This window comes from Diplotaxodon limnothrissa, linkage group LG1 (genome assembly GCF_057381915.1).
Source record: "Diplotaxodon limnothrissa isolate DT_005_m linkage group LG1, D_limnothrissa_male_GT1.1, whole genome shotgun sequence".
Lineage (NCBI taxonomy): Eukaryota > Metazoa > Chordata > Actinopteri > Cichliformes > Cichlidae > Diplotaxodon > Diplotaxodon limnothrissa.
This window is the reverse complement of record NC_140596.1, coordinates 28135474-28156542: the sequence shown is the minus strand read 5'-3', so window position 1 is coordinate 28156542 and position 21069 is coordinate 28135474. Positions and strand designations below refer to the sequence as shown.

Here is a 21069-nt window from a genome sequence, read left to right as displayed (position 1 = left end):
TGTTGGCACCTTAACCCACCCCCCAACCCTAATAAGAAAACACAACACCGTGGTAATGTTTAAGAATCTCTCCAGCTTTATTAAAATAAGGGACTTCTATTTGTCATCGGTAGAAACACTTTGGCACAAAGTACAAAAATAGAACGGTTCACATCCTTGTTCACCACATTCACACGATGAGATCAAAGGGATAAATTACCAGAACTTCAGAATGTGTCAATCACACACAGTGCGACCCCTCTGTAATGGAAGAGGGGCTACAGAAAAGAGAAGCACATTTTTGAGGACAGTTTCAGCAACACTGGTAACAACTACATTTTTTAGCACAGTGCGTACTTTATGGGTTTTGGTCAGGATATAATTGGAAAAGAAAAAAAAATTAAATGGGAAACAAATGCCAACTTGACAGATGTGTAAATCTGACTGGACAAGTTCTAAATAACTAGAAAGTTGGGGGTTTCTGTTTCTAATACATCACAAGCCTGGAAGTCGACAGTGAATAGACTCAAGTGAAGATTAATGATGAGGGCAGCAGGGCAATGTGTCAGCAATGTGATAAGGCACTTAGTTTGTTTCATTGCAGACAGCGTGGCTTCTACAAGGTGAGACAGTGCAGCAACTTGACGGTAAGGGAGCAAAGCAGATGTCAGATGACCAGCTCATCATTCCCGAGGATTGTGAGGAACGTGTGCATCTGCCAGCAGTTCAGGCCGGAGGCACTCGATGGGGCAGTGAATGTTCTGGAGGATGAACAGTGGCACAGTTTTAAACTTTGACACGTGCAGACTGTTACACAACAGATTACTCCAATTTGAAAACTGATATTTACAGTTTGTATTATGTCTCCTGATTTTCAATACATTTCACTTACTTTGCGCAGTGTGTTGTCTCCATATCTGATTGGCTGCAGCAGACCGACATCGACATCGCCACCTGGTCTCCTGCAGTTCTCGCATCGCCAGCCCTAATAAAGGCAAGAAAAGCATTTAACCACGCCCTCTTCTGGATGATCCCGTATGATGTAACGAGAACACGAGGAAGGCTCACGTGTCTTACCTGTTGTCCTCCAAAGCACGTGCAGGTGCAAATAGAACCCAGGTACTCCTTCTGCCACTGGTTGCCCACCCGGTAAGTTTTGCCATCATCGTAACACGTGGACTCATCTGCGTGAATAGATATTTGGGTTAAAAATGACACGCAGCTCATTCACTTTGTAACAGCCACAGAACATTTCAATTAAAAAGTTAAAGAGGCCTTACGCGGTTCACACTTAAACTCTCCTTTGCCGTTTCCTAAACAAGTGCAGCTCATTAAGTTCCCGTTCTCTGAGCGACGGTCCCATTTCTCTCCAATTCTGTAGTTGTTGCCATTGTCGTGGCACCACTCTGAGAAGAACATACAGTAACCGAGTGAAACTTATTCAATTTCCATCCATGTACACGTATTGGGGAAAGATACCCTAAAAACCTACTTGATGAATCACATCTGAAGTGGCCGCTGCCCAGGCCCAGACACCTGCACGACAGCTTGAAGCCTGTCTCAGACATCCGCTCCCATTCAGCACCGACGTCGTGATGGGTGGCAGTAAAGGCATCATAGCACGTGTCTTTATTTGAGGAATCTCCCTCTGTAACTGAAGGAAGAAGAAAGTGGGGGGAAAATTAACCACGATGGGCTTCATTCAGTTTCCTTTAATAATCAGATACATCACAGCTGGAAGCTTACTTGTGTTTCCAGCAGTCACTGTCTGCTCCAGAATCTTGTGTTTTAGGGCCCCCAGGAGTGCCTCCACAATAACGTTATAGTCTGCTCCGGGAGTGAGTCCTAGCAGGGTAGCAGTAGTGGCTGTGCCTGGCAGGCGGACCTGGGTAGAGAGGAAGAAATCATAGCTTATTCTCATAAATGGGAATAATGAGAATAATTGAATAATGGACTGGCCCCTTACCTGGAACATCTTCTCATTTAGCTGTGTGATGGGATGACAGGACACCAGGTAGGCATTGCTCTGCCTATAAGGCTTCCAGGAGACGGTGGTCTGAGTTTGGGCCTCCAGCGGCACACTTGTCTCGTTAAAGAGTATGGGTCCAATGGGCATGTTTAGCTTCACAATGGGCTTTCTGCGGCCTTCTGCATCAGGAAGGGGCACAAACACCAGGGGCTCACGAACTTGGCCATAGGGAGAAAGTGGATTCCGATTATATCCGTTGTCTCCATTGTTGTTGTACTCTGTGTACTCCACATGCTGGCTCTGATCACCAAACCCATCCTGGCTATTGGTGCCCACTAACTGGACGTTGTTGTCCAGAGATTCAGGCACATCCAGCCTGCCATTTCCAGGGCGGTTAGGCTGGGGCAGAGGCAAAGGAAGCAAGGGGTCTTGAGCTGGCGGGAGAGACGAGGTTACGGAAGCAAGCAGGTTAGACGAGGGGGAGTTAAAGCAGAGCAGCTCTAACACATCTCAGCCAAAAGGGATGACGGATACGTAGCAATGCAACTCACTGCAAAGTGTGTCATAATGCACTATTACAAACACACAAGATATTTTGAATGACATTTGCGAGGACATTCAAAATAACAAAGTGGGTATTATCGTTTTAGATTTTGGAAACACACTTGAGCTAAAGCTTCATACAGCTCCAGCTGAGCAGATGAAAGCTGCCGTTTCACCCCTTAATCTTACCAGTAACTGACTCGAACTCTGAATGGATCCTTTTTACTTCACATTTGTCACCATACAGAGAAAAAAGTATCAGTATAAGTACTCACGAGTCCTGCTCCTGCCCACCAGAGGTGTGCTTCTCTGCGTGTTTTGGATGGCGATGATCTTGATGATGTACTCCGTGTCTGGTCTTAGATCTGAGCAAAGAAAAGGAAAACTGTTGTTTTTCCACACGTAATTGGTGTGTCAGGATAATCCTGCGTGAAGCTTTAAATGTCAAATAAAAGTACGTACCATCGATGGTGGCGTAGTTTTGGCCAGCGTGGGGTCTTGGGAAAAGCTCCTGTGGTCTTCCTCCTGACTCTTCATAGGTGACATAGTATCCTGTGATTTGCGTGGCAGGTGGCTGCCAGGTGAAGGAGATGGAGTAGGGGGTGACGGACGTAAACTGCAGGTTGGTGGGCGCCTGGACCAGCGGGTCAACTGTAAGGACAAATACGGCTGTTAAACTGCCCGAATGCTATTTTTTTTCTCTGTGTGTGCAAACTAGGATGTGACTTGTGTGAGGCTGAAGCTGCATTTGTTGTCACTTAACCCATTATCAAGATGTAAGATCATACAAGCAGCCTGGATTTATTTTGTAATTTTGGCTGTAAAATTACAAATTATTTCTCACTTTAACGCTGTAATGCCAGAAGTATCATATCTGATACATGCATTTCTGTGACCTCTACATCACGAGTGTGATTTTTTAATCTTTGAAAAACTGATGTACGCAATCAGATTAAAAATGCAAAACTGCCAGAGATTTAGGTGACCTCAAGCTGCTAGCCCCAAACAGGTCAGGAAACCTCGCATGCTTCTGCCTCTTCTAGTTGCAGTTGTCTCTTGAATTACATAACTTAAGGAAACCTGGCAGCAAACTGTGATGTGCAGATCAGTGTACTGTAACATTATGTAATGACAGAAATCAGAAACCAGAATATTACACTGAAATTAACATTTGTTTTAAAAAAAAAAGAAGCAGTTTTTAAACCTGGATTTTTGCATTACCTGTTTGAATTCTGAGAGTGAATGGGTCGCTCCTTGTGTTCCCACTCAGAGTGTACATGTTAACATTGTAAACAGTGTTGGGCCGCAAACCTACAACACAAAAACACACTTTAAAGCAAGACTGAAGCTCCAAAATCACTCTTTAAGACCTTAAATGCGTTAAAGTGTGGCGTACCGGTGAGGGTGTAGGTGTAAGCTTCACTTGGGATGGTCTTGGTGATGGTGGGATACGATCCACTCTGGGGAATGGCTTCAATAAGGAAACCAGTGAAAGGTTCCAGCTTGGAACGCCAGGTCAGTGTGAAAGAACTATCCGTTACTTTGATGACGCGCACGCGGCGAGGAGCACTCAAAGCTGCGTTGAGGTGAAACAGAAGCAATTTTAAAAGGATCAGTTACACCACGAGTGAGGTCTGCAGATGTGTCCATTTATGGCGCAGCACGTTACCTTGCAGCGTGGTGGCTTCTGCCTCCGCTGGTCTGCTTGTGACTGTGTTCTTCAGAGCGTAAACCTGCACCTGGTATGTGGTTGCCACCTACACAGTACACAGTTCATATTTACTCACTGACCCATTGTGGATCCATGTAAAGATTCACACATGAACTCTGCTTACCATGAGCCCTGGCACCACAACACGAGTGGTGTCCGGAGCAACGTTCATTTCTCTGTGAGGGCTGTTGATGTTCTTGGGGCTCACGACTACACGGTAGCCGGTCAGGCGCGCGTCTGGAGCTCGCCATGACACAGTGAAGGAGGAAGGACTGACCTCAGAGATCGCCAAGTTGGTGGGAGCAGGGATTACTGAAGCACAAAGACACAGTGTCAAGGCCAAAGTTTTAAGACGGGGATATCAAATGGAGACAAATGCTTTGGTGTATTTCTGCTTAGCGCTACCTGTGGCCTGAGTTCCCACCAACGGTGAGCTGGGTGCTCGGTCATGGAGGGCGATGACCTTAACAGTATACTCTGTTCCAGGGCGAAGGTTTCTCAGCACCACACTGTCCTGGTCCCCTCTGGGTGCTGGGCGCAGCTCTCTCTCACCTTCCTCTGCACTGGTGTACAAGACACGGTATGACGTTACTGCGCCGTCTGGGCTGTCCCAGGAGATGCGCATGGAGGTGGAGTCGATGTCAGAGAAGGTGAGCTCCTTCGGACGGTCCATAGCTGCAGAAAAAGAGGAACAGGAAGATTCCTCAGTGCTAAATAGATTTTTCCTGTTGGCTTTGGAGGAAATTTACCTGAATTTCCTGTAGCAAAACTGCCGAGTATAGCTCTAACATAGTGCAAGGGAATCCGGACAAATAAAGTTAGAGCTGAAAGAGAAGTGAATTAAGTGAGACTAACCAGTGACTGCATTTTCTATTAGCGGGGAAGACGGCTGTCCATTATTTCCCAGGGCATAGACACTCACAAGATACTCAGCAGTGGGCATCAGACCCGTGAAAGTCACCTCGGTCTGATCTGTAACAGGAGAGCAGAAAAGGAGCCAATAAGATGATGAGTGTTGTGTGTGAAAAATTAAATCATCATGGCAATCTGATTGTGAGCATCTGGCATTCCTTGCAGGCCTTACCAGGAGCCAAATCCTCCGAGTACGAGGGTCCCACGCCATTTTTGGGAATACTTGTGACTCTGTAGCCTCTGATTGGTCCCCGAGCAGGAGACCAACGTACTGTGATGGCATTGTCACTTATATCAGCCACCCGCATGTCAGGGGGGGCCTCGATATCTAAAGGAACAATGGATAAAGCTTTAGATTTACCATAAACACTCAACATTAAGTTGCTTTTCCAAAAATTTTCCCGTATTTCTGTACCAGTCCTGTGTGTTATGTAGACGGGAACACTGGTGGCGGGGTTATCGCCTCGTCCGCTAATTGCATAGACTGTGATGGTGTATTCAGTGCCGGGATTCAGTCCTGTGATGGTGGCAGTGGTCTGAGTGCCTGGGACATTAATCTCCCGAGGAGTCTCGCCACCTGAGAGGGCAGTAAAGAAGGCCCAAGTGTTAAACTTGTGTGGCTGACGTTAGAGGAAACCAAGAATTCAAAAATAAAATGTACAGACTTGTTCCTGCATAGGTGATCCTGTAGTTTCTCACTGAGATAGAGGGAGCATCCCAGCGTATGGTGACGGCGGTTGGGGTGGATCTTGTTACCACTAGGTCAGTGGGCGAATCAGAGACTGAAAAACATTAAATAACAGAATAGGGAAAATCACAGAGGATAATTATGGAGGAAAAAAAACATTAAAACAGATGAGGAATGATCACGCCCACTAACTAAAAGAATAGGTGGGACTCACTTGTTGCCTGTGTGCCAGTCAGAGGCTGACTCTCCTGGCTGCTGCTCACAGCATACACATATATCATGTACTCGGTTTCAGGTGACAGTCCAGTCAAAGTGTAGTGGGTTCTGGTTGGGGGGAGCCTCTCATCCTTGGCATGTCCACCACTGGTCTTCTGATAGCGGATTCGGTAGCCCGTGATTCTAGCCTGTGGAGCTTGCCAGTGAACTGTAAAGGAGTCGGTCCGAATGTCGGAGAAGTCCAAGCCAGTCGGGGAATCCAGCGCTGGAAGAAAAATGTAGTGAAAAACTGAGATACATTTTCAGTTATATACAAAGATAATGCCAAATACAGTCTTTCTAGTAGAAATAAGCAAACGTTAATGTAAAATATGTGAAATGGATCAACTGATATTAATAAAAATCAAACAAAAAGTCACCAAATGCAGGCAAGCTTTAAACAGATTAGGTAACTCTGGAATAAGAGACCAAATATTTATTGTTGATATTATTTATAGTAGCATTGTAGTTATTCTGTTGTAGTTTATTCTGCAGGATATTACGCACTCATACATCTTGTCAATCACACTGTATTCACACTCTCGTTTAACACCCTTTTTACCCTAATGAACATCACATCAAGAAACTAGTGACTGAGATAATAAACTAATACCAGTGAAGTGAGAATTGGGATCTTTATAGACTCGTATGCTTCTTTTAAGTTTCCCCCCGCCCATCATTAGAAAAATGATGGACATTTCAGACTCGGGGGCTACAGCCATCTTTTATTTGCAACACCCTTGGTTCTTCTGTGAGGCCACCTGTGTAGATACTCACTGGTTTTTTGAGTCCCTGTGGCTGGTCTACTTTCTCGTTCACCATACACACACACCACACTGATACGATAGTCAGTGTTGGGCTGCAGGTCTGTGAAGATGATTGGTACAATTAGTATTGTTCGAGATGGAGCACAAGTCATTTTGCCTTTTCAAGCCTCTGAGTTCTTCTTACTTTGCAGCAAGTAGGTGTTGGTAGCTCCTCCAACATTGACCTCCTTGATGTCATTATCAGTGGATACAGGGTGATAACGGATAACGAACCGAGAGATGTCGTTTGGTGTGGCAATTCTGGGGACTGACCAAGTCACCCTAATGTGGTCAGGGCCCACTCCTCCAAACTGCAGGTTGGTGGGAGCTGGAATGGCTGTAAAAATGAGGAGTTATAAGCTATAGCTATCACTGGTAACGCAATGAGTTTAAGAAAATAACGGACGACTTCCAGTGGCACAAAGAAAATATCAGAGAAATGATTAAATTCAGATATTTACTGCAGTGTGGCACACTTAAAAAAGAATAAAGGTGCCTCAGATCAAGACCCAACCCCTCCCCAGTGATGGACTGAAAGAATAAATCACCAGCATGCGTTTGCTTTGTGTGTGTGGCCGGCTCGCTGTCCCCCTCTTCTGTAACAGTGAAGATACTGATGTGATAGTCCACACCGGGCTCCAAACCACGAATCGTGTAATAACCAGCAGATGCTTCCACCATATCTTGAAAAATTGGCAAGCTCTGGCCTGAAGCTACTACCACTATCCGGTAACCAATAATGGTGGTACTGTTCAGAGGGATCCAGCGTAGCCCAATGGTGGTGTCAGTAACGTCGACAAAGTCAATTTGACTTGGAGCGGGGATGTCTGAAAGGGTTAGGCATGTTGCAAAGCGCAAGCAAAATTAGACAGACAGAAAAGCCCCAATTATTTCATTGGTTATATCAAGAACATTCATTTAATTCCCGATAAAGCGTTCAGAGAACCTGGGTATAACAGTAACCATGCAAGACAATTACACATAACTGGATTGGAAAACATTCAGAATTAAAATTATAATTAAAGGCAAATATAAGGCAGTAATAATACTACTAATGGACGTGCAAAAAAATCCCAAAAATATTCACCCTACCAAGTGATAAACACGATTTCCATGCAAATGGTCAGTTAGCCAATAATCATGCTAGCAGTAAAAAAAAGCTGCATTAGACATTTGAACCAAAACTGAGCTTAAAGAACACTGACATTTAGATTTAAATTGGTTGCCAAATAGTGAGCTCCAGCACACAGTCCCATGGCTACCAAATGTGCAAATGGGTAATCTTTTCGCTAACTTCAAAATGTAAGTGTATTTTTGTACATAATGACATTATTCTTCTATCTAGTGGGTAAAAATTAACTAATGCAGCTTTAGTTTCTTCTGAAACTAGGCCAAGCTCTGTGGGGATGGGAGTAGCAGGGTCCATTTTCATTGAATGGGAAAATTATGTCATTTGTTCCTCACGATGAACCAGACACACTAGTCTTTGTGGCTTTCTACCACGTGTAAATGACTTCCTCTGGCTCCTACCTGTTGTGACAATAGTGGACACTGGACTGCTTTCCACATTGTCCTTGGTAGCGAACACGCTGATGTTGTACTCCATACCCAGAGTCAAGTGCTCTAGAACAACTGAGGTCTGATCAACTGCAACAATCTCTTCAAGGGAGTATCCTCTCTGGCCATTGGTTGGTCTGCTTGTCACTCGGTAGCTTGTAATACCTGCAGAGAGACGGGAAATATAACAAATTAATGAATTAATATTAGAAATCAAAAGGAAATACCAGGAACAGCTTTTTGTTCTAGTGAAAAGAAAAAAAACTATTTGAAGGCCAAGGTCTAGAGACCTTCTGTGATGTCAGTGCGTGGGGAGCAAAGTCAATATTTACCTGGTGTTTTGGAGGCTACCCAGTAGGCTGTGAGAACTCCTGTGTTCGGGTTGGACTCAAGTCTGAGGTCAGTGGGAGGAGATAGAGCTGCAACAAGAAACAGCAGACCATGACGCATTGAAAAAAAAACTTCAGCGCAGCAAAAAATATCTGGCACAAAATCACGCCAAATGGTTTTAACGGCACTCTGTCAGCTCAGAGCAGACCGGATGATCGGTCACACAACTGGTTTTACAGTTGGTTTTGTTCAGCAGTCACCACAGTGCCTGGCTTTTTATTTGTGAAATTAAAACAGATACGCACAAGTGACAACATTGCGGGTGATGGGATTTCCGCGGTTCTGTCCATTGTAGATGGGCTGAACGCTGTAGGTGTACTGAGTTCCTGGAGTCAGACCATCTACATAAACACGTCCAGAGGAAGAGGTTTTTTCTCTGGGAGACTCGCCTTCCTCGCTGGGCAGCACAGACAGCTGGGGAAATAAAACGGACATGAGAAAAACTGGAGAATACGCTTAAAAGAAAAAAAATTAGAAACAATTAGCAATGGCCTAAAATCTGCCCACAGCAGAGAGTAAATATTAGACTCTTTGGATCTTTACGGTTCCGCTATGTTCACCAGTTAGCTTCTAAATGTGCTTGGGCACTGCTTGGAGATAAGTAGTTAGTGAACAGCTCCAGTGATTCCTTTAATGTAATGAGCTAACCTTATAGCTGAACCTGTGGACGGGTATCCAGGTGACGATGATCGAGGTGTCGGTAACCTCAGTACTGAAAGTGGGAGCATTTCCCATCTGGGGAGCTGTAAGAAAGGGAAGAAAGGGAAGGGGGGGGGACAATATTTTAAAATGATTGGAGCAATTTATTCCCATCTTTACTTGTGTTCGGTTTCTCCAAATACCGACCGGTGGTAAAGTATGTGGTGACGCCCTCGCTGAGCTCATTTTCGAGATCAGAGTAAAGGGTGGCAGTGTACTCCGTATCTGGACGTAGATTCCTCAGTAGGTACTGGGTGACCCTGCCTGGGATCCTCTTTTCAATGGGACTTGAGCCTTCGATGCTCAGGTAAAGGCGGAAACCACTGACAATGGCACGAGGAGCCTCCCAGACAATCAGTGCGCTGTCAGGGCCGATCTCAGTGAAGCGTACATCGGTGGGTGCATCAGGTTCTGGAGGAGGCAGAAAGCATAACACATGTAAGGCAAAAAAGATCTGTTGTGTTTTGGATAAAATCCCTGCGTTTATGTATTTGGGCTTTTTTCCAAAGTGGCACTTACTAGTAGCCTTTTCTCCTACAAGAGGCTCACTCTCCACTCCGCCGTTGATGGCATAGACGTAGAAGTGGTAAAGCGTGCCTGGCTGCAAGTGGGTGATCTCAGAGTATGCACTGGTGGAGACAGGCAGCCCCAGGGGCCTTACGTCAGTGCCATCAGACCCAACGGGGGAGAAAGTGACTCTGTAACCTGACACCTCATTGGGTGGACCGGTCCAGGTGATGGTGACCTTCGTATCCGAAACCTCGTAGAACTGCAGGTCTGTGGGGGCTTGGACCACCTCTGTGGAGAGGAGAGTGCTAGTTGACTAACAAGGGTCACAGTCAAACCTTAGAGTCTCCTCAGGAGTTTTTTTACTATGTCATTGGTTATGTTTGGAGACAGATGTGAACTTAATATTTATTTTACATTTATTAGGCCCCATAGGTAAAAACATAACCTTTAAAAAAAAATAAAACTCATACCTAAGTTATATATAATAAGTATACAGAGCTAAATATGCATTATTGGGTGCAAATATTACTGCTGCTTTTTAAAAATCTTTAATTTAATTGTACTTGGCTTAGATAAAATAGATGCTGTTAGCTTAGAGTCTAAAATGGAAATCCATTTAAAAATATTCTCAAAGATATTAGAATGATTTATGAATGATTTATGAATGATTTATGAATGCATCCTTGCTTTTCTAAGTGTTTTAAACTAAGTTTAAAGAGGTCACTGTTTTGCGGCCAAGTCTGATTTAAAAGAAGTCTGAGGTCCATAATATTTAAGGAGACAGGAAGAAAAATGTTACAATGGCACGGCTATAACCATAAAAGCACATTTTGACAAAGCCATGTTTTGACAAGCCCTCTTAACTGAGCAGTGAAAAGCCCTTTCTAAGGCCCTACAAGGAATCTCCAGCTGCAAGTATAAACTGAATCTGTTCAGCCTTCACAGACAGCCGAAAGGCTAAGAATCAACTAAAAAGAATCCTGAGCGATCTAAAGAACAGCATATTGTTCAAATCTTTCACAAAAAGAAAAATTAAGTTTTACAGTGCTAACTCGTGAATTGATTCTGTTTAAAAGGCATATTATGTCTACCTTGCGTAGGAGATCCAGCAGTGTTGACCTGTACAAAAACAGGCTCACTCTCCTGGTCCTCTTCCACGGCATAGATGCTGATGTTGTAAAGCAGACCGGGGCGAAGGTCAACCAGGGTCACGGACGTCTCTGACTCTGGGAGGGTCAGCTCTGTGCTGCTGCCTTCCACTGATGGTGTGTAAACCACACGGTAGCCTGCAGGCACAAGTATACAGTTATACACAAAGCCAGGATAAGAAAAAGGATTTATATCTCAAACAAATACAAAATAAATGGTTTGTTACCAGTAATAGGAGCCTGAGGTCTGGACCAGCTGATTTGGATGGAGGTTTCTCCCACTTCATTGACAACATGCCTAGTAGGTGCGTCAGGAGCTGCCCAAAGGATGAGAGGATCATTCTTTCAAACGCACTTGGTGACTATGAGTGTAACATCACGACAGTGGAGAAGAGAGCTTCTCCTACCTGTGGTCTGTGAGGTAGTGAGGATGAGGTTGGGCTGCCCCCGACTTGGGACCTCGAAGACGCTGACGTTGTATCTGCGTCCAGGCAGGAGATTACTGATGGTGACAGAGGTGGATGTGCGAGGAACATCTGGAACACAGTCAAAAGTCAGAACTCTGTATAATAATGGCAGAGCCTCCCAGAGCCATTAACAACCAGAAGAGTCTGTTCAGTGACAGGTTGCTTCTCCCAAAGACAAGAACTAACAGACTTAAAAACTCCTTTGTCCCACACGCCATCAGACTGTTTAACTCCTCTCTGGAGGGGAGAGGGAGGGGAAACAGGAGGACAAAGGAGGGGGGAACAACTAAGCTGTAGTGCCTCTTCACCTCACTGTGCAATACTTTTGTAAATAGTCAACGGTGCAATAGACTCAATACTTGAAATGTGCAATTCACTTGTATTTTTATTTTTATTCCTATTTATTCTATTTATCCCCTTCGTATATTTTATTTATATTGTCTCTGTATTTATATATATATATATATATATATATATATTCTGTAACTCTGTAACTTCTGTCGGTGCTGTGCTTTTTTTGGAAATCGAATTTCCCAGAGGAACCCACCCGAGGGATTAATAAAGTTCTATCTAATCTAATCTAATCTAATAAAAACTGAATTGATCTGCAGGAAATATGGAGGCATTACGGAGGTTTCAGGGATGGTCAAAGGCTCTCACCCAGAACTTTAGGCTGGGACCCCTCCTCACTGAGCTCATACTCCACCCTGAAGCCAGAGATGGTTGTATCAGCTGATGTCCAGGATACAACAAAGCTGTTTGAGGTGATTTCTGTCACAGACTCGGAGGTGTCCAACACAGGTGGAGGTGCAGTCGTCTCTCCCTCATATGTCTCCACTTTTGAAATTAAGGAGCATGGCGTTATTTTAAATATTTCTTTAGATGTGCTGCTTTGGTGTAGCCATGTAGCTGTACAGCATACTCACAGGAGCCAAGGTTAGTAGTGAAATCAAAGCGCGTGACCTCACGGCGTCCATAGTTCTGAATGCTGATGAGCTGACCCTCATAGGTGATGCCTGGACGCAGCCCGCTAATGGTGTAGGAGTTGATGTTGCCCGGGATGGTGACCTCTCTCCAGGGAGAACGGGTGTTTTTCTGCAGATTAGCGATAACGAGAGGTTGACAAGTTTAAACCTTTTAATCTGTGAAGATAAAGAAGAGGTACTCAACAAGAACTTTTCAAAAGCGCTTAGGGAAAAAATAGAGATTTAAACATCTATATTTACTTTATAATGAGGTAAAATCCACCTGTGGGCAAAGACAGTTATGACTAAATAAATCAAAAGGGTGTGCAGTGGAGTCATTAATTAGCTCTGGGAAATAAACCTGTGGTCTGTATATATTGGAGACTGGGCAGCCATTCAGTGTCAGCTCTTCCATTAGGAGTATGTCAACTGGCTTTGAACTGTTAGAAAAATATAAACTTTTCAAGCAGGTTTTAGACTTTGAGTGGCTTTGCTGTCCAAGAAATACAGTCCAAACCCATAAAGCGGAAGCAAGTTTGACTTCAGTTGAAGTTCATTAACATCTCAACCTGCCTCAAGACGTCTTTGAGGTCTTCAAAGAGAAAAAACAACAACACTGGATGTTTATCTGGGAATCTGCTAAAAACCGGTGTCTGCGTGTACAGACTGCAAAGGCAAGTAAGTTTACCCTCTAATCACTTTGTTTGTTCAACCTTCAGACTTCACCAGAGGCACTCACCCTCAAACACAAATGTATCCGCCTTTACTAAATGCTACTATTCAGCAAAATTAAAGCCCAATTTTGAGCAAAGAAATACGACTCGCTTTCATTTCTGGAGGCAATTTGTAACCGAGGGAAGCGAAAGTGAGACTCACAACTCTCCATTTCAGGATGTACTGGGTGATCTGAACAGATGAAGGGGCGTTCCACTGAATAGGGCGAGAGTCGGACTGTTTCCCAGCCTCTGTGATGATCACCTGGATTGGTCTGCGGCCATCTAAGGAGAAAAAAAAAAGATTTAGGAGAAGACATCAGGAGTAAAGGAAAGGGTGGAAGTGAGAAGATTTTTTTTTCACATAACTTAACAGCATTGTGTGTAGGGAGTGTGGGTGAAAGTTGGCTACTTTTCGGTGAGTTCTGTCAGAGGGCGTCATTGCTCGGGGACAGAATCAAACCACCAGACGATGCTAAACCAGCTCAAACACCCACAGACATTTTCAAGTCAGATATAACGTCTGCATACTATATTCATCATGGTTTATCTCGTCTCTGTTCCCTAGAGAACACACACACACCCATAAATAGATAGACAGACAGACAGGTAGGTAGATAGATAGATAGATAGATAGATAGATAGATAGATAGATAGATAGATAGATAGATAGATAGATAGATAGATAGATAGATAGATAGATAGATAGATAGATAGATAGATAGATAGATAGATAGATAGATAGATATAGGACTTCCTGATTGCGTGAGATTCATTTAGCAAGGTCAGTGTTGTTTGATTCAAGGCTCACAAAGCAGTACAAATTCCCCCAGGCAGGAAGTGACTGCCTTCTAAGCCCCTCTCCCTTGTTCAGCAATTCACCTTGTTCCAGCTTAGCAAGTCAACAAAACATCATTCAGCATCAGACAGACAGGGTGCCTCCAGCTTGCCAAAATTTCAACATTCGGCAGACTTTAAAGTTACGCAATAAAAAGAAACCCACAAACTCCCACTTCCCTCCACCTGTCTGGCAAGGTTAGGATTAAGTGGGAGGAAGTCAATAATTAATGGGAGTTGGTTTAGTACAGCAAACATTAACTGAGCACCAAAATCCATATAGGTCAGTGGAAAAGCTAAAAGAAAGGACATTCAGACCAATGGTTACAAATGAGAAAAGCTTTAGGTTTAGGATGTTCTTCAGGCTAAATTTTCTACCTGTTTGTTTACATTCTGGCTCATTTTTGACCACAGAAGTCCCTTAGATGCTGAAGAAACTATTTTGAATAAGTCGATCTGGCCACGGTGGAACACCTAAAATGCCAAAACTAAGCATTCAGAATGGCAGTCCAAAAAATCAAAGGGTATCAAAAGTAGCTACTCCCATCTTTCATGTACTCCCTATGACTCAGAACATGTGGAATTTTAAAACAGAGCTGTGCATTTTTACCTTGGTAGGTCTGCTGGGGCTCGCATCTCATTTCTCCAATCCCATTGCCATAACAATAACAGCGGTAGTAGATGCCATGGATGGCTTTGTCCCACGTCTCGCCGATCTGATAGAACGTCCTGGTTTGTGGTTCTTGACACTGATCTATTGCAGAAAACACAAGGAGACAAAAGAGTGGAGCAGATGGGACAGACGACAGCGGGGTTGTTTTTCTGAAGCTGCAGCAGTTCTCAGTATTTAGTCCCCAAAAAGCCAATCAGTAACGAGCCGTGAACGTACCAATAGCGTCACACTTCCAGTATCCACGTCCTTGTCCGAAGCAGGTGCAGTTCATCATGTAGCCTTGGTCGTGGCGCTTGGTGAATTCCTGGTTAACTTCATAGGTCAAACCATCAACTATACACTGATCTGGATGCACAGAGAAAAGACAGGAAGATGAATTATTTAAACTTTCACATTATTCGCAAAGTATTTGAAGACAAAATATAAAAGGTTTTGTTAGATTTAGCCCTCTGACCTAAAAGCTGTGAGTAAGCAACACAGTTCCACTCCCCACGGCCGTTTCCCAGGCATGTGCACTGCATCATGTGACCCAAGACGTCATGGCGTTTGTCCCACTTGTCGCCCACACGGCGCATCACTCCATCACTGGTGGTGCATACCTCTTCATGAGCTAATTACAGAAGGAAACATAAAAAAGCTATCAGTGTGTTGGTACATGTATACATTCACATGGTGCTGCGTATGTCCAGACACAGAGTTTTTCTTGGTCCACTTCAACCCAGAATTTGTATGTTACTGTTACGTAACAGCCTTAATAGCATCATCACTCTCCCATGACCTCTTTAAGTGCCAATTATTTACTCCCCAATTGTCTACAAGTGAACCTTGCAACCAAATCATCATTATAGTCTGTGAGAAACGACTTGATGAGAAGAAGACAAAAAGCATTTTGTGCAATCGGAACAAAAATGGCAAAAGTATTTAAATGCCCAGCTGTGTTATATAACAATATACCAGTTCAGTACCTTCAAATGAGAAAAACAGCAAACACACTCACCAGCCATGGGACAGAATCCAAAACGCTGTTCTGAATCATAGTCGTAGGTGGTGCCACACCATCTCATGTTGTCACGGCGCCCATCGGTGGTGCAATCGGTGTAGTTGCGACCGCTGTAGAGGAAGGGAAAGTGGCACAGGGCCCCATTGGAGTTCCCACCCCGTGTTGTCACAATTGCTGGATTCAAGAAAGTACACATACAAGTTAATGCATGCTTAATTGGCTCTAACCACACAATTATTCACACAATCTTTATTATGTGAGTGGATAAACTAAAGATGCTAGACAACAGTAACTGCACATCAATTTTTGGGACAAAGTTGCCGTTTACATCTATGTTCCTGAGTCTCACCATTCTTTTCAGTGCAGAAAGAGTACTGCTGGTCTCTCTGATAGTCTGAGGTTGTAGAGCACCACAGCTGCCCATCTGAACGTCCATCTGAGGTGCAAGAGTAGTAGGTCTTCCCCATGAAGACAAAGGGGAATACACAGGGTTGGCCATCAGAGTTCCCACCGTACACCTGGTTCCTGGCCTCTGTGGGAAAAGGGGAGGGAGGGTGGGAAAAATGACTTCAGTATACCATTCAAAGAGCAACATGCAGAGCTGAATGGAACCAACAGAAAATTACAAAAGACTGCAATTTCTCTGGGATTGACTCCAAGAGCCACTTGAGCCAGCCTCAAGACTTCTGTATTAAAATACCCAATTTTATTTGCTTCTGGTACACACCCCATTCTTGACAGCTGACTCCATTGCCCAAACAGGTACAGAGCATCTGTTTGCTGCCCTGGTTTTTGATCCAGCGCTGTCCATCGTAGTAGTAGGCTCCAGAGTCGGTGCGACAGGTTCTCTCAGTGGGAAGCTCAAGCTGCCGGACTGGGGTCAACACAACTCTGGCTGTAAACACATTTTAAAAAACAACCAACGTCAGGTCTGTTAACAGCGACAAGCTCAGAGCTCTTGTTGAGCACTGGTTTCTGATTTACAAGTCTCACCTCTTCCTGAGCTGTGTCTTTCACACTTTGATTCTCCTCTGCCGTTTCCTAGGCACACACACTGCAGGCGATGTCCGCTTGTGTCAGTCCTCGTCCATGTGTCTCCAATACGGTAGGACCTCCTTGTATCCTGGTCATTGCAGCGGTCTGGTTGGTGTACAACAGTGGTTAGTAGCTGCCCCTGAAGAAAAGCTTGCATTTGTGCTTGTGTATGTTTGGATTCTGCTTACTTCTTGAGGTGCATGTGATGCGTCCATTCCCCTCGCCCATACAGGTGCAATCCAGCATCATCCAGCCTTGGTATGGCTTCTCCCAGGTGTCTCCTACAGCATACGTGGCAGCTAAGCTATTGTCATAGCACCTTTCCCCTGCAGAAAAATAAACAAATTTTGATTTACTGAATATGCAGAATCTAAATCACACTGGGCAATTTGTATTAGACATAAACCAAACAAAAATCAATAGCTGGAGTGAAAGATGAGCAAATCAGAGGACATGCTGTCTCACTCGCTTATCTTGTTTGACTGGACTCATGTCAAATATTTGCAGTGGTATCAAAGAGTTACGCTTCTGGGAAATGTGTGTGTGTGCATCCATGTTTGTGTGTATGATGAATATATAAACTTTGATCTTTTGCAATATTTTACATTTGTCTGCTTTTCATAGTTCATTTGTGAAATTTTCTTTTCTGCCCTGCTCACCGAGAGGTTTGCATGTCCACTCTCCTTTGCCATTTCCAAGACACACACACTCCAACATGTAGGCACCGGTGTCATGAGGCCTCTGCCAAGTGTCCCCGATTTTATAAGACCTCCCACCATCGTGGCATCGATCTGTGAATGACAAAATGTGAACTTGCTGATTTCAAAGACCTCTTGTATATGCGAGATGGCACACATATACAAATTCTGGTTCAATAATTAAAACTTAATTTCAGGAATAAACTGAACCATGCAGAGGTATTGCCATGTGTGTCATGCACTTTGACAAAGAAAAAACTACCATGCTAAGACATACCACTCCAGCACATTATGCTGTTTCAACAAGGTTAGTATTTGGTATTCTAGGAACTCACGCGCTATTGTGCAGCTGATCTTGCCGGAACCAATGCAGGTGCAGTCCCAAGTCATCCTCTCATGTAATCTCTCATAGGTTTCACCCACCTGGTATGTCCGGTCATTGTACTTATCATAACAGGATTCCTCCACTGAGAGGAAAAAACAAACAGCACAAAGTTAAAGAGGCTCTTACCGAGAAGCTGTTCTGGAGTCTTCTCTTGCTGCGTAAAAACGCACAACATCTGTGCCTTTCTCCGTGTATTCGTTGCTTTTTGTGTGTGTTTTGTTTTTCACTTGTCGGGATCAACACAAGAGTCGTGAAACAAGTGATAGTGCACTACAAAGACGCACTAACCTTCAGGCTTAGTTTTACACTTGATGCCTGCTGCTCCACTGCAGGTGCACACCAACGTGCTACCAAGGTAAGGTTTCTCCCACTGTTCGTTCACTCTGTATGAGCGACCGTTTTCCTCACAGCCGACTACAAATAATATATTATTAAACATTTTAACAGTAGAATGAACATTAATCTTTTTGTTTGCTTTGGCTCACATGGAAAGAAACATATCGAAATCACGTGTTTCTTTGTTGTTGTTGTTTTCATTTAACACAAAACGCACTAGAAATACCTTTCTAATGCATGAAGTTACACAGTCAGGCCCCCTGAATTCAAGAATAAGTTCTTGTACCAACCTGGATTAATAGCCGATGTATCGTGAAGCTCGGGATACACCTGATACTGGCCAGTTTGTCTTTTGTTCTTCTTTGGCAAGCCGTGAACTGCGCTGCTTACGCACAGCGCAAGCAGTAACCCTGTGAGCGGGCTACCCTTCATCTTATGGAACGGATATTTCAATGAAAAGCAGAAAAAACTTAGATGATGGGAAAAAAAGCAATAGCAAAAAGTAAAAAAAAGCAAGTGAAGTATTAAAGGGCTTGGAGAGAGCTGGTTCCTGCCCCTTATTCTCAGCTACCTCGGCTGCTCCTTCTCGGCAGTTCACTTGGCCGAATCGCAGCTGGTGCGCCAGACCTAGCAGAGGGCTGCGCGCTGGTTATATACTGGGACCGCCACAGCAGCAGAGGAGGGGTTTAACGGGAGACTGGAAGACCCGCCCGACAAAGTGTGAGCAATACTTATAATCCTCATTTTGAAGAAAAAACATCAAGCAATGAAGATAAATAAGCTTCTGTAATCTGTTCATCTGCACACGTGCTGCCCTGTGTAGGGTTGGGAAGTCACGTTGAGGCGCAACAATTCAGTGCGAGTCTTACATAACCACAAAAAAAAGAAGAAGGAGAAAGAAATGCCCATAACATTTGTTATACTGTAATCCCAGAATTACACAGTAATGGCCTCATGCTATAGTTTCTATAATTCCCACACCACTCTCCTACATGGATTTGTGCAGCTATTGGGACCTATGGATCTAAACTACGGATTGAACATATTTTACATTAAATTATAATTTTTAAAAAAAGTAACAAAAAGTGGAACTTTATGCCTCCACCATGTCTGCTCACGGAGTTCACAGACGTATATTTTTTGTCCATGCTATAACATCTGGTATAATCATCATTTTTTCTTTAATGTTACGTGATTTTGTTTTAATCTTATCTTTATTCCTAAAACTGATGCTTCTTTTCGAAAATACTTAAAAGTAAGTAACTTTAAAATACCAGAATTCTTTAAGGATTAAATGGATATGCCTACTGCTATTTTTCTTTTCTTTTTAAAAAAAAAAAAAATTATGTTCCTCTAAATGTTAAGAAGTACATTCATCATTGGATGCACATGTGGTGTTTTATAACCACATTCTTTTACCTAATGAAATCATGTTAACCCAAATGTTACCAAATTACCTCAAATCTGGTGTGATCCTGGGGAATCAAAACACACTTATCTTTACTTTATATATATATATATATTAGTTAATTTCCATGACATGAAATAAAATATATATATTCATATTAAATATCTCAAAAATGAAGTGAAATAACATTTCCAAGGTGGGCGGAAACAGTAAACCAGAGCACATTGTGCTGTTTTGGACATGTCCTGCTGCATGAGCTGTTACTCATGGGTCTGGTCAGGAGAGCAGCTACTGTGTGCGCGACTGCGGACTGTAATAATTCCTGCCTCAGGTTCAAGGAACAAGTTATGCCAGAGGACTGAAGAATTAAACAGCAAGCAGATGTTTTTTGGGAAACAGAGGAAGAAAAACAGCAAAAGCCAAAAGCACAGTGAGTGCAACTGAGTCACCAATCTCCCCTGTTTGAAAAAAGCCTCTGAATTCTTTCCACATGTGCAACAGCGCCAAAGCGTGGAGACTTGAAACACCAGAGAGTTTCAAGCGGCGAGCCTTAAAGTGTTACTTAACATCAACTTCCATATTCACTGCTGTGCAACAGGTTTCCTGAATGTGCACTCATGCATTTTCGGGAGGATGATCCTGGTGTAAAAGAACGCATAAATATTTGAAAGAGAGAAACATTTACTCCATAGAGTGGTGCATTTTGGGTATGACTTAATTTCTTGGGTTGTTATATCTCTGTCAGATTTATGAGCTGTCTCTGTCAAAGCCCCTGGAAGGCTGCCTGGCTTATATCATCTCTTCTTTGCTCACTGTCTCTGTTTTCCATACATAAGATCTATTTTGCAGCAAAGATTTATCCCTCACACTGGTTGTTTTCATAACAATTTCTTTGTTCCCAGAATGATTTGTATTTGAAAGCTCAGTTGGATACCTCATAATCTCTGAAAGCTGGAACTGCTGCAACTGTTTTCTAAAGTATGATTGGTTTAATTTAGTGTCTGTCATCTTTTTCCACTGATATCAAAACAACACTTTCTTACACAAAGGAATACAGTTGAAAGCAAGACGGAGGGATGTGGAACATCTTCATTGCATTATATCCTAACAAACCTGTAGTTATCAAAAAAGCCCACAGATTTAGATCACCTAAACAAGTATGTACGCCTTGATGTATGCACTGCACAATATTGTAAAATATAAAATGTTGAGCTTTCCTAAACAGTGTTTGCAGTTTTTTCACTTGTATTTTTATTCCCAAGAGTTTGTGAGAAGACGTGGGAATTTGTTTCTCTTTCATGGTAGAAAATTGTTCACTATCTGCCCCAAGTCATTGTTGGAGTGATATGTTTCATCCTTATAGCCACATTTACCGAAAGTTGATC

General features: G+C 43.3%; 1 protein-coding gene across 3 annotated transcripts; it reads right to left on the bottom strand.

Annotated features, from left to right (window-relative positions):
• Nucleotides 1–63: 63 nt before the first annotated feature.
• fn1b (fibronectin 1b) lies at nt 64–18926 on the bottom strand. 3 transcript variants are annotated; one of them, XM_085348230.1, is made up of 46 exons: nt 18567–18926; nt 18229–18354; nt 17891–18022; nt 17517–17648; nt 17046–17183; nt 16816–16962; nt 16550–16717; nt 16172–16354; nt 15820–15996; nt 15277–15432; nt 15039–15167; nt 14760–14903; nt 13476–13597; nt 12561–12729; nt 12295–12471; nt 11575–11703; nt 11395–11484; nt 11111–11305; nt 10029–10307; nt 9657–9920; nt 9459–9553; nt 9056–9224; nt 8753–8839; nt 8394–8585; nt 7412–7690; nt 7009–7200; nt 6835–6924; nt 6017–6283; nt 5780–5896; nt 5530–5691; nt 5287–5442; nt 5058–5174; nt 4608–4877; nt 4327–4514; nt 4161–4248; nt 3888–4067; nt 3713–3802; nt 2954–3142; nt 2767–2856; nt 1946–2382; nt 1726–1864; nt 1472–1633; nt 1260–1385; nt 1057–1163; nt 872–964; nt 64–740 (listed from the first exon to the last, which is right to left on the bottom strand). In XM_085348230.1, the coding sequence occupies exons 1-46, from the start codon at nt 18706–18708 to the stop codon at nt 663–665; spliced, it is 7359 nt and encodes a 2452-aa protein (XP_085204356.1). In that variant the 5' UTR covers nt 18709–18926; the 3' UTR covers nt 64–662. The 3 variants fall into 3 exon arrangements, with proteins under 3 accessions (XP_085204356.1, XP_085204206.1, XP_085204280.1); XM_085348080.1 differs by lacking the exon at nt 7412–7690; XM_085348154.1 differs by lacking the exons at nt 7412–7690; nt 18229–18354.
• Nucleotides 18927–21069: the final 2143 nt, after the last annotated feature.